Raw genomic sequence first — 14,305 nt, forward strand, 5'->3', positions numbered from 1 at the left:
AAGATAAAGTGTAAGAAAAAAAGGATGGTGATTTATGAACATAAAGTTTAAAAATGAGTTCACCATAAACAAAAATGCACATACCAAAAGAATGAAGAACATAAGGAACACAAAAGTAGTGAAATAAATTGGTCCCAAAACTCGATTAGCTTCCTCAATCTCTGCAAAGTTGATATCGCCCAAAATGATACGGAATTGAGTGAAGCTATAAAAACAAAATACCAAAATACAAATCAAAGAATGTCCAGCCATTGCTTTAACATTTCTTAAAGGTGACTCACACTTTTGGATTATTTTAGCAGTGTAAATTACTGCCAAATAATAGAAAATTCCCAACTATTTTTGGAAAACTTATGCTAATTATATCAACAATTGAAACCTTCTGAAATAAAAATATTCTTTCATGACAAATACACTATTTTCTTTGGTTAAAAAGAATACATAGTTAAGTTTTACAGAGTTGTTATTAGATGATTTTTAAAGAAATCAGCTATACGATTTTATTACATAATCCGGGTAAAACATGGTTACTCTAAATGTTGCAATTGTCACTCTGGCACTGAATTTAAAATCTCTCTCTCTCTCTCTCTTTTTTTAAGAAGATCTTTTAGGAAAAGATTGTATGTGTTCAAAATTCCAGTATTCTCACATGTAGTCATAGTGGGATTCAAAGTGGTTAGGTGTTGCCAAGACTGGGTCTTACTCAGTAAAATCATTTTCATTCCTGACTTTTATCAAACAACATTTAAATTAAGAATCTCCCATGCACAAAGCCCTGTTAACTTCCATGACTGTGATCTTCTCCTTTCCTAACGCTTTTCTAAATGGTGTGGAAATCTCCTACTAGTACTTTTTTGTTTTAATATCACATTTAGAAACTCTGGAAAAAAGAAGGCTGAAAATTCTTGTATTGGTCTGAATTTCTCCCTGGAATTAGAAGTACCAGATATTTTTTCCCTTAGAAAATAACTTGAAGTTCAAAATATATGGCAACAATATTCAACAGGAATATAAGTATAGGCAAGTGGCCTTTTAAAAGTTACCATCTACATTTGGTGCTAAGACAATCTCGGTCTTTGGAACACTGTTGCTTTAGGGGTATTCTACTGTATTTTACACATTTATGGCTGCAACTTAAACAACAGCATTTCAGAATGTAATGCTGTCATTGCACTGGTGGGTCAAAGTATCTGGGAAAGGTAATGAATTATTATTAAAAAAAATTTGTTTAAACATGTTGGGGTCAAATAGCAGCCAAGAAGGTGCTGCTATTCCTGACAGGGCATTGACATATCTGATTAAATATTCCTTTTTAGTTTCATATATACTTACATACACTCTTGGAAAGTACTGAAGTCATCAACTTGAGTGCCAAAGACAAGGTACGCCAACTGAGCATATGCTAAAAAAATAATGAAGAACATAATAGCAAAGCCAAAGAGGTCCTTGGCACACCGAGACATGGTAGTGGAGAGCTGGCTCATGGTCCTGTTAAAGTTGATGAATTTGAAAAGCTGTAAAAGAGAGGGGAGAAATTATCTGCTTTTTTCCCTCAAACCCAGCAACATCTCTTCTTTCATTCAACAAGTGTTTTTATGGGCACCTACCACGTGCCAGGCACTGTTCAAGGAGATGGAAATACAACAGTGAATGGAATGAAGCATCTACGCTCACGCTGCTTACATTTTATGATTATTAAAATACAGTTTGATTATAATTAAAATGATGAGTGATAACCATTCCCCCACCCCCCAAAAAAAGATTAATGTAAAAGAGAGGAAAAGGAACCTCACAAATGAAAACTAATTAAAACATTAGGAAACACTTTTTTGCATGTTACTGTCACTCGTTATGTACCCACTATGTTTGAGGCACTTCGACACATGCAGTACCTGGAATCTTTGCAATGATTCTGAAATACTGGTATTCTATCCCCAGAAGTCAACTGGGCTCAGAGATAGGATTTGAACCCAGCTCTATCTAGTCCAAAGCCTCATTAAGCATTTTTGTAGACAAAAAACTGAGGATGCTGACCAGGTTTTAGAATTTGCAGGCAAGAAGGCATCACCGCGTGTGCAGCTCTAGGTGGAAATCTCTAGTTAAAACTAGAGTCATGATCCCTGCCTTAAAGAACTTAATGGTAATTTAGTTTGGGAACAAGATATCTACAAAGCACTAAATAAAATATACAGCCTGGGAAACATATGGAGAAGAAATCTCTATTTTCTTAAAACTTCTTACTAACTAATGTCTCAGACCACATAGTTTTCTTTCTGAGCGTTGTTGCAATCACATCACTTTATGAGATTCCTATTAGTTTGAGATCTTAATCACTTTTACTATTTTTATGATAATGATGTGGTGCTTCAGTGATTGCTTTTCCTGAGCAATTCAGCAAGAGATACAGGCTGAGGTCCACGTCTTTGCATAAATTTCAAGCCTTACAGGTGTGAACATCAGTTTTGGAGAAGAGATAATCAAATAATCATTGGTGAGTACCCCCTCTACAACAGAACTGTTCAAAAGAACTTTCTGTGATGATGGAAATGTTCTATATTTGCCCTATTACAGTAGACATTGGTCATGTGTGGATATTGAGTGCCCAAAATGTGGTCAAAGTGGCTGAGGAACTGAATTTTTATTTATATTTAATTTTAATTAATTCACACTTAAACTGAAATAGTCACATGTGACAGGCAGTTACTATCTATACAGTGCAATCATACTGGAGCTGGTGACAGCTGGCTGTAGAATTACTGGAATTTCCTGCCATCTCCAGAAAGGAGGCTCATTGTATATGAAATGGCCTAATCTTTGTTCATAGAAATGTACATTATGTTTGGGTAAAGAAGGAAATGAGTGATTTAGGAACTGCTCAAAAGAGGTGTCTATTGCAATTTCAATTCTAGGGAACGATTTCCTATGGCCTTTGCCAAAAACTGGCAATCCTTCCAGTGAGCATTTCCAGAGGCAGCACTGCTCCCTCCCTTCCACCTGACTCTTCCTTCACCTTCTCTTAGTTCCTCTTCCTCTACCTGGTCACCCCATGTAAGGTGGAACTAGGACATGACCCAGGTTGGAGCAGCCTGGGGCCCCAGGCCCAGCACACACAACAAAAAGGCCTCTTATTGCATCGTTGGGAACGCGGGGAGCAGGAGAGGCAGCACCCCTCCCCATGAAATGAATTATCATGGGTCCCATTATTTTATTTCATGTGTAAACTATGGAGCAGTTTTGGTTGACCACAAAGGCAAAGGACTTAATCCTCCAACATTTCGTGTGGCTCACATTAATAAAAAGAAGAAAAATTATTATTAAAAATCCCAAATATTATCTCACTGACATGAAATAATCAGAATAAGCAAACTCAAAGGAGTCAGAATCTAGACTACAGGTTCCAAACAGGAAATTGAAAATTACCTTAATCCAGACAAAAAATACTGTGACGGCAGCTACATTATTGAACTGTATTTGCCAGTATGACAGATGCTCAAAGTTGGGGAAAGTATTTTGATCTTCCAGAAACTGTACTAGCACCTCCACATTTGATGTTTTGTATATGTTAATTCCTATGGCTACCACTGATAGCTGGAAAACAAGAGAGATATTTTATTACAGTGCATTAGGAATATAATAACTTGCCTTAAACTAACTAGGTTATATTTCTTCACAGTTTGTTCATTCAAAGCTAATCATTACCCCTACCCAACAGCTTTTGTAACAGTCACTCATATTAATGCAGTGTTTAGCAGGCTTTAAAACTTCTGAGTTGGGAAGAGAAATCCAATGAATGTACATGTATGTTCATATGTGCACAAAGAGATGACCCTATAACAAAAATCAAACTCTTAACAGGGATGCCTTCTGTTTTTTTCTGCCATTCTCACTTAAATCACTTTCCACTCTTCTGCTTCCTCAGCTGCATCTAGCTTTCTATTTTTTTATTTTAATTTTTTTTTCCAGTTTCTCTTCATTCTCCAATTCTTTGCTATCTTCTCTTTCCTTTATTCAACAAATACATATTGGATGTCTATTTGTTTTGCTATGTGCTAGGAGCTAAGAGGAATACATAGAAGATACACAAACACTATCCTTAAGAAAGTTATACCTTGCTTCTGGACCAGATAAATACACTGTTAAATAATACAAACATTTTTTTCCATACATAGAAAAGTATATTTCTATACTTGGAAAAAGGAAAGGAATGATTAAGGAACAACTCAGAAGAGGTGTCTGTTTCAATCTCAATCTTAGGTCAAGATTCTCTGTGGCCTTCCTGATTATGTTTTATGATTCTTTATGGCATCATATGACATAAGATGACATGTGAGAGAAGACATACCAACAAGAGAAACAATGAGCTTGGTCTCAAAAGATGATGGCAATGGTAGAGAGGGGGCTTGAGAAGGCTTGCAGGGGGAATATGTGATCCAAGAACTTCCGCTTTTCCGCATTTCTGTCCCTTACATCATGATCATACAACTTTCACATCTGCTTTTGTTTTAGGCTATAAAACTAGATTCAAGGGGAAAAGTGGCCCTTTCTTGGCAACATCAACTGTACATGTGGAAAGTGCTAGGAGGTAACCTAACAACCTTGCATGCATGTGGGGCCTGAATCTGCAGTGGGTGGGCTGTGGATGGTCCTGTCCTTTCTCTTTCCATGGATGATGGCTGAAGATCACTCCAACGGCACTCTGAGCTGCCTGTCCAGATCAGGGTCAAGTTATTGTCATAGCAAAGGTCTGCTCAGCTGCTGATCATAACTCAAAGCTGAAAAAGCTAACCTCATCACCTTCCTTTCATTCTTTAATGAAGGATTTCCAGTGCTAAACTCATACTTTGGTGTTCGTGGTAGGAATATCTTTTCTGAGCTCTCTAAAACACTCTGAAACACATTATCTATATGAACTTAGCTAAGGGGGGAGAAACTGGGTTGTCTGACTGAAATGAATTCAGCAATAACCATTCACCTAACTCTCTCTAGGTAATTTGTCATCTAGTCCAGTTGTGTTTACTCTCTACCAGGAAAAATACTTATTAAAATATAGAACAGATGGTAATTTTTTAACATCAATGTCATATCAATGCCCTAAAATTTCTTGAGACTTTTACTCCAAAATTGCAAATGAGGGAAGAGACGTGGAAAGAGATTTCATGACCTTTTTGGGTTCTGTTATGCCAACATTCTCTCCCTACAAGAACATAAGCTTTATGAGGGCAGGGGTTTTGGTTGTTTTGTTCACTTCTGTATCCCCAACGTCTAGAACTGTGCCAGGTACACATAAATGCTCAGTAAATATTTATTAATAAGTGAATTAATCTTATTTTTCAAAATTCTGCAAGTTTTAAAGACTATTACTTCAGACAAATGGTTGATTGAAATAAGCTTGTAGACTTCAGAGCATTTGTAGAGGAAGAAAGAAAAACAGAGGAAATAATTTCAAAGTGATTCCAAGATGTTATATTTATATTTAGAATAGTGTTTCAAGTTTCAGGTGGACTTGATCAAATTTGGGCCCAATAAGACTAAAAGCCTTGACTCTTCATAGATTTTAAGGTCCAATGGAGTAAAGGCTGTGCTTTAGGGGTGAAGAGAGAGCATGATCTTTCTTTTTAGTCAAGGAAAGTTTCAAAGGAGAAGTGGAATTCCAGTAGTCCTTCCTTGTTCACCATAAAAGCATACTGTCTGAATTGTTGTCTTGGCAGTACTAAGAATTTTTAAAAATAGGGACAATAGCATAGTGAAGCAAGTTTTCAAAGAAACTCTTGCAAAATGCTATGGCTGCTGAGCCAAGGAAACCAGCTTCAGTTTCTATGACATCACCAGCCATTTTTTCCAGTGTCTTCAGAGTGGATATCAGAACTTCTATGTAAGTAGGAAGAAAGTGTTAGAATTCTACTGTATTGATTTTTATCACAATATTTAAAAATCTACGTATGTATATGTTTTTACAGATGTACTTATTAGACCAGCACACACACAAAGATACAAATAGATTTATATAATTATAGATATTATATGTATGGAATTTATAAATAAATGCAATATATTGGTGTGGTGTGTGTAGTCAGAGTTTTCACTGGTTGGGGTACATGATCAGAAAAGGTGGATGCCACTGACTGGTCCCTTACTGGTACTGAAGTTATTTGATTTTTAAAAAAAAAAAAGAATTCTGTTGTTAATTGGCATCATATTACACTCAGCTTTTTACCATCATCCTAAACGACCCAAATATTGCCACAAAAAGAGCAGCATGTTCATTCTCAGAGTGCCAAACAATTGTGTTTTAGATTGTCAGAATTATATGGATTGCATTCTGCCATCCCCTAATACTGAAATATGCTGAAAAACTATTTCCAGTATCATGACCTCTCCTGCCTCTGTAAATATTGAAATTTCGCTGTAACTCTGTTCCTTGTGACAAAGATCACAATTTGGGGATCAAGAGTTTTACCTCAAATAATTAATGTGATGTTACGTGGCCATCCTGAAAGGGACACTTTCTCTACTGCATCACAGTTTCCTCCACACCTTATCTGTTCTAGAGGAATTCTTCTTTTATGTCAAAGGCAACTCTTTATGCAGTTGTCCTAAGAATGCATTTACGTGGCTTCAGAGGCAGTGACCGAGTGGTTAAGAGGGGTCTTGTGAGGATTAAATGAGCTTCTGGGTATAAAAAGCCCTTGGGACTGTGCCTAGCAGAGCAACTTCGGAAGTGTTAGCAATTACTGTTACTATCACTGCTGCTGTTGATAATGTTACTTCCAGGAAATATCTATATAGTTCTTTTTAGTGCCTTACGTGTTCTTTTACTCATACTTGAATAAAAATTTTCTGCTTTTTCAGTTAACTGTAGTGGTAAATGACTTGAAAATGACTCCATAGAAATGCTTTACAAAGCCCAAAGTACTTCTTAGGGATGGGATATGGGAAAGAATAATGGTCATGAAGTAGGATGATAGAGGAGAGAAAGCTAATCAGGTATTGCATCGTTACTGAGATTTCTGAGGAGCATATCTCTCTCAGGAAAGTGTAAAGGACGCTCATAGAGTCATTTATGTTACAGCTATGACAGTCAAAACTTTCAGGCTTATAACAATTAAGCATGCCCTATATGCATAAATGTGTTAGCAGAAGGTTATCCATTATTGCTGAAGAGGCAAAAGCTTGTAAAAATATAGTTCCGTACTGAGGCCTCAGGAAGGAATTAAGAGGGCTGTGATGGGAAAGCATCTTGAACAAGGTTTAGGACTTCTTATTGTGCTCAGAGGCAGCCTGGGTTCTACAAGCTGCCACTGCCTTGGCCATGTCAGAACTCTGACTTCTTAGGATTTCTTGTACCTCAAACTGAAAACCTTGATGACCATAATTTAAATTTTGTCCTTTGTGGATTATTTACAGGGAATTTTAAACTACAGGCAGGTATTCTCTGCCATCCAAAATCTTTTTTTAGGATGTTTTTTCATGACATACATTTTCACATGTGCAGAAAAATAGAAATTAATTTTACTAGCAGTTGAAGAAAAATATTATTAGCAATAAAACATAACAAAAAAAGTGTAACATCACGTTCCCCTCCTCCCCATATGACATGGCAAATTCATAAAACAAACTGCTGAGTTGTTCCTGTTGTCAGTGTGGCTGACAGCTTACTGTAAAATGCCTCTCCACTTCCCAATTCAGAAGAGTTACTCATGCAAAATAAGAATATGATGAGTAATACTGAAGTTGCTATAACAGATGAGAATTTCAGGATTCTCCTTTAGAAATATCAAGGTGCACAATGCTGAGGAGACCAGAGACTCTGGTTCACCCGCTTTTAAAACTAAGTAGGGAATTGGTATCTTCTCAAACCTACCACAATGATCACAACATCCAGACAATTCCAGAAACTCCTGAAATAGTGTAGCTTGTGAATGCGAATTTCCAATATCTCTTCCACCACATAGTAAAGGATAAAGAAACAAAAGATAATCTCACAGGCTGCCAGGAAGAAATCAAAAGTTGTAACATATTGGATCAGCTTTACAGGCTGAAATTGCCAAGATGGAATCACACCGCCTGTTGCTGGGAATTCAACCAATAACCTGTGTTGCAATAAGAACAATTAAAACAATAACAACAACAACATGTGGGTATAGCCAGGAAAGGGTGTCCATCTATTCTGTCCCTGTACTTTAAGGTAATAAAATTGCTACCCCAAGTCACCCCAAACTGGTTGCATGATATTTTATCACAGTCAGTAACTCCAAACTTGTAGAATTTTTGCCACAAAAGACATAAGATATCCTAAGGCCTCCCAACCCACAGGGATTATGTCTTCCTCACTACTTTCCTGGTAATAATATTGCCTCAAAATGCACTTTGTTTTTTAAAAATGTAAAAGTTAATCAACAAACAAGCTTTACCAGGATATCTACTAAATGCAAGTTATTGTACGGGCAATGTGATGAACACAAAGAAATACGTCATGCACCGAAAGCACGTGTGATCTGGTTGGGAAGAAGGATACATATTTTTTACGTATATGAAGGACTAAGTCTCTCATTCATTCATCAGGTAACAGCTAATTAGTGCCTGACCGTTTGCTCTGCTAGGCGCCACATTTTTCCATCACTCCCAGAGCCTTATATCTATTAGGCACTCAATAAACGTCTGCTAGTCTGAAATAGTGATATAATTACTTTACATGCCTATCAACAGCACTGATTTATAGTGGTTTGCCACAATGAAGTTAGCTTTACTTTCACCAATTCCCCGTAACGTCACACTGAGTAAATTAAGTTAAGTGAGTCACTTAATGGTATAGTCTCCCTAAATAATTCAGCATAGGATTTCTAGCTCCTTAATTTAAAAATAGCTATTATGCTTTTAAGCATAACTATTTTTCCCGTTACAGCATGGATAAGCATACTAAGATTCTGGGCATCGAGGACTCACGGATGAGCAATAAGCAAACAAAGGCAAGGACAACAGTGTATTAGAACTGATCAAAGAAATGTAAAAATTGTTCCTCCCTCTTCAGTGTCCATTCTCCTCTGTTTCTTTCTTTCCTCCCTCATGTATCAGAGAGTAGGGGTGAGAACCAGAAACTCAGCAGAGCAATACTGAAATAGAGTCCTGTGACAACCTCAGTGTGAACTCAAAAAAGCTGTCTCACTTTGTGAAATCTTCTCCCTCTGACTCACTCTGGCCCTGCACCTGCCAACCACTTCCAGAAGCTTGGAAAACAGTGTAGAGAACTGAAGTGATTGCCATGACATATTCATTCTTAATGTATGGGGAGGCGGTGAAATAAATAGTTAAGACCTTCTATTAATAGGTTATTTACTTATATGTTAAACAGAGTAGCTTGCCTGTTTTTATCCTCTTCTTATCTTTACTGGAATCATAAGTAAAAGTTCAATAATAATTGCAATAGATTTTCATTCATTTCCAGTCATAAGTATTACTTGATCTATACACAAGGACTGGGTAAATCTAACAAAACTGGCCATGTAAAACAGACTGAACGTAGCCTCAAAAAATGATGCTAAGTCCGCATTTGTGTAACTATGCAAAGAAGAAAATGACAAAATGAGGAGGAGAATTCATCCTCCTTATTTTGGGTGCAAATATAATGTAGTAATCCATGTTGGCATTGTTTGGGTGTTGTAGGCTGTTTACCTGGAGGAGTAAAGTGGGTGAACTCTGGCTCCCTCTTGGTCTGCTGGACTTTTTTTTCATAGCATTTATTACCTTCTAACATACTATAAACTTTGTTTTTATTTTGTTTATTATTTATTGTCTATCCCCTCCTTGTAGAATGCAAGCTCTGCAAGGGCAGAGATTTTGTTTTATTCACTGATGTATGCCAAGAGCCTAGAATAGTGTCTGACATGTATTAGATGCTCAATATATGTTTGCTGAATGAATGAATGAGTAAGAAGAGGCCCCAAGTAAGCCACTAGAATCTGATAGTTTCTACACCCTCTCCCACTGAGTGGCTATGATGGCGGCATCACAGGATCTGCAGAAGGAACTTTATATACCTTTGGTGAGTTTTGAGCCTAAGCTGGTACCTGGGTATCCTACTGAACACCAGGCATGGCCCCTGACTACTGAGCTTGTGTTCTAATGGCATGTACACCATCTGAGGTTCAAGATTTTATGGCTGGGGTACTTGGTGAGGGTGCATGTAGCACTGATCATCATGGGTAAGGATAAGTATTAGGAAAGCACAATGCTTCTACTGCAAAGGTTCCAGCATTGGGAAGAACTTGGACCAGACTTTTAAGTTCCTCTTAGCTTGCAATATTCTAGGTTCTCAACTCCTCCCCTCTTTACTCCAATAAACCTTCAGTTTTTACCCCTTCCTTGCTATCAGTCCTGATCTTTGGCAACCTCATTTAGCCAACCATGAGCAAGGGTTTCCTGGCCTATTTCTAGAAGAAGATGCACATACAGCTACCCAGAAATGGGAGGGATGCAAGCCCTCAGGACACACCTGACCACACAGAACAGGTTAATGTTGGCGTTGTACACTGAAAAGTCAATAAAAGTTGCCCTGGTTCCTCGGTCCAGCCAGACATTTTTCTTGAGGTTAGCAACCTGGGCAGCTGTTTCCTCTCTTGTTCTTGACAAATCCAGGTAATAGCCAGCTCCACTGTAAGTTGCAATCATTCCCCAGTGGCTACTCCCATTCAAGTCTTTTTCACTTGTGTAGGTCCAACTAATTAAAAAACAAAAACAAAATAATCATGTCACATCGGTGAAATGCTTGTGGCAATTACAGACAGTGGTTTCCTGGTAGGATAAAATGTCTGTAAGCAATAACTTTTATCAAGCTAGGTAAAGTATTTGGTAGGGGGCTTCATAAATGTTTTATTTCTTGGGCACAGTTATTGACCCCATTTGAGGATGAGCACCCTGGTCTCAGCACAATTAACATGGTCCCAAAGCTTGTGAGGGTAGTCAGGAATCTACGCCAGGATCTTCTGCCCTTAGAGCCTGTGCTCATTGCTCTTTGCTCATATGGCTGCAGCCAAAAGCGGGACAAGTTCATCAAGACCCACTGTCCACAACTGAACATGCAGCACTTGGGAATTTAATCCAACAAGGTTTACAGAGGATTTTTGTGGGACAAAGAAGCAAAGATGCTTCTTTGGCAGTACAGTGGATACAAAGATGAGCCAAGGGTCTGTGGTAAGCCATGGACACGGGTCTCTGTTCCTCAGGATGGAGTTTGTTAAAGCCGTCAGGTATAAAGCCTATTTCAAGGGGCACCAAGTGAAATTAAGAAGACAAGAGGGTAAAACTGATTACTATGTTTGGAAGTTCTTCGTAATCTAGGATGAAGATAAATATAACACATACAAATACAGGAGGGATGACAGTTTGCATGACTAATAGGGATATCATTTATCAGACTGTGTATGCCTGTACAAAAGGAGATATGAGAGTATGCAGAGCTTATGCACACAAACTCCCAAAGTATGATGTGAAGGTTGGCCTGACAAATCACGCTGCTTTATATTGCACTGGCCTGCTGCTGGCCTGTGGGCTTCTCAGCAGGTCTGGCATGGACACGATCTATGAAGGGCAAGTGGCAATAACCAGAGATGAATACAATGCGGAAAGTACTGATGGTCAACCCGGTGCCTTCACCGGCTATTCGGATACAGGGCTTGCCAGAATTACCAATGGAAATAAAGTTTTGGGGGCTCTGAAGGGAGCTGTGGATGGAGGCTTGTCTACCCTTCATAGTATCAAATGATTCCCCAGTTATGATTCAGAAAAAAAGAGATTCAATGCAGAAGTACACTGGAAGCACATCATGGGTTAGAAAAGTTGTGATTATATACATTATCTAATGGAAGAAAATGGAGATGCTTACAAGAAACAGTTCTCTCAATACATAAAGAACGTAACTCCAGACATGATGGAGGTGTACAAGAAAGGCTGTACCAGAGAAAAAGCCTAAGAAATAAGCTAAAAAGAAGAGGTAGAACCATCCCAAACTGTCTCTTACCCCAAAGAAAGATCAGGAGCTCAGAATAAGGCAGGTTTTCTCAGAGCTCAGTAATGGGCTGCTGAGAGCTAAACTAAAGTATAATTTTCTATGAAGAATTTTCAGATAAAGACAATAAACTTACCAACGGGCTAAAAAAAAAAAAATAAGATGAACCAAGATCCTTTCCTTGCCAAATGTATAAAGTATGGCAAGAGTGTTGTCATCAAAACATAAATATAAGATACATGATAAAAAGAACCAAAAAGGAAACAGAAAAATTGCTATTATAGTTCAGAGAAAAGCTATTCTTAGTGACAGGAGAGGTGGATCAGAGAACTCTTTGGAAAGAAGCTGCATGGACCTTGAACATGAAAGGTAAGTAGGATTTAAATTTTCCCAGGTAGGCGAGAAGGGCATTTTCAAGCTTGAACAAGGCAGGACCACAGAGAAATCATAGGCAGCTAGCAAGTAGTTCAGTTTGACTATCATATGATGAGGAAAAAATGGTTGAAAGGTGGACTATGATCAGATTGTGAAGGGAAATATATGAAGGAGTCACTGAATGGAGGGTGTCTAAGAGGTTTGGACGGAGATAGGAAATCTTGGAGCAGGGAGCAACAGAGAGCTCCTATGCAGAAAAAAGTGAAAACAGCAGTATCAGTGGCTGAGAGAGTTCAAACAGAGTCAAGAGGCTACTCTGGAGGTTACTCTTAGGCAAGCTTCAGTTAGACATTGCTATTTACCGTAACTTGCCAAACCTCAACCAAAACCATTCCAGCCCATCCTAAAGAACACCTAGGGCAATATATAAGAGTCTACAAAGGTTTAATGCTAGGGTAACTTTCCAGAAACCTATAACCTCAAGATGGGTCCTTGGACCAGATACGTCCTGAAACCTAGAGGGGCTAGACTTTCCAGAAATCAGTTCCCAACCCCTTATTATTGAAAGCCCTTCCAAGATGAAAAAGATAGAATGGGCATAACCCAAATACCCTGAAAGAGTGGGAGAAAGATCAAAGGTGATGGTGGAGTCATATAGAGAAGGTAGGGTTTAACGAATGAGTATGATTGCTGAATCATTATATTGATATTTCTTTTGGTATCCGGTATCTTAGAGCAGCTAGGAGTAAAAACCTAAAATTGTGGAATTGTAACCCATCCAAACTCAGAAATCTGTTCTACAACTAATTGTTATACTGTGCTTTGAAATGTATTGCTTTTTGGTATACAGTATTTTTCACAAAAAAGAAAAAAAGTGATGACTTAAAAAAAAGTGAACACAGCAGGCCTGAGACTGCTCTGCTTAGACTGATAAACAGCTCTCTACACTGATAGGAAACTTTCCCTGAAATAATAGGAGTGGCTCACTGTGCCTCAACTGTACAAACAATGGGGTTTAACATGTCACCATTGTCAAAATACGTAAATATGCAAAAATTCACTGCTGAGGGAATTAAGCGCATCTGTGCGATTCTTCTGGGAGAGGACCTTTGGGAGCTTATGTCTGGTTTCATCTGGAGCTCAATCCAGGTGCCTTATCCCTTTGTTGCTTCTGCTCTGTATCCCTTGCTGCAATAAATCTTAGCCATGAGTGTGATTATATGCCACATCCTGGTAGTCCTCCCAGTGAATCACTAAGCTAGGGGTGGTCTTGGGGACTGCCGACTCTGCAAAGATTGCAGTTTCCGTAATAACTAAAAGGTGATGAGGGGGCTTCTGGGAAGATGGTGGAGTAGGGCAGACTGGGTTCACACCTGCTCTATAGGACCAGACAGGGCTTGGGGAGGAAATAAGCAGGACTGCAGTCCCAGGGGCTGAGTGATCCAAGAGGGACTCTGACGTTTCATAGGGAGGACAGAGGGGGCAATATTGGATAGGGAGAGCAGAGATTGGGACAGGGAGAGCAGGGTGGGTCTCATTGGGTATGACCCCCACCAGGGGAGGGCAGCGGGGTTCAAGGGAAGTGCAGATCTGAGGGAACTGACTGTCCATCTGCTCCAGCCTGCCCCAGGTGCTGGCTGGGAAAACCTCCCTGTGCTGCTCTACAGCCAGCAGCACGCATGGTGAGCCTAGAGGCATGCCTAGCTGTCTGCCGCGAAAAACCACATCTCCAGGGGCTGGGATCAGTAGCCCAACTGGCATCTGTAGTCGGGGAGGGGCGGGCCTGAGGGGAGGAGGTGCCTCAGAGCGCCACCTTCTGGGAAGGTGTAGTAAATGCAGTCTGGCAAACTATCTGCCAAGTTTATTTTCAAAGGTATTTTTTATATTTAAAAATTACTAATATTATTATTATTTACTTTTATTTTGTAT

General features: G+C 38.9%; 1 protein-coding gene and 1 pseudogene across 1 annotated transcript in view; one reads left to right on the forward strand and one right to left on the reverse strand.

Moving 5' to 3' along the window:
* PKD2 (polycystin 2, transient receptor potential cation channel) overlaps positions 1-14,305 on the reverse strand; it is a 62,489-nt gene that overhangs the window by 14,784 nt on the left and 33,400 nt on the right. The window contains exons 5-9 of the mRNA XM_077142889.1: positions 10,490-10,714; positions 7,862-8,090; positions 3,421-3,588; positions 1,333-1,514; positions 85-205 (exon numbers count right to left, since the gene is read on the reverse strand). Coding sequence (XP_076999004.1) covers positions 85-205; positions 1,333-1,514; positions 3,421-3,588; positions 7,862-8,090; positions 10,490-10,714 — 925 coding nt within the window. The remainder of the gene's footprint in view (positions 1-84; positions 206-1,332; positions 1,515-3,420; positions 3,589-7,861; positions 8,091-10,489; positions 10,715-14,305) is intronic.
* On the forward strand, positions 11,212-12,085 carry LOC143668266 (large ribosomal subunit protein uL18 pseudogene; annotated as a pseudogene).

The sequence above is a fragment of the Tamandua tetradactyla genome, chromosome 24 (assembly GCF_023851605.1).
Source record: "Tamandua tetradactyla isolate mTamTet1 chromosome 24, mTamTet1.pri, whole genome shotgun sequence".
NCBI classification, from domain to species: domain Eukaryota; kingdom Metazoa; phylum Chordata; class Mammalia; order Pilosa; family Myrmecophagidae; genus Tamandua; species Tamandua tetradactyla.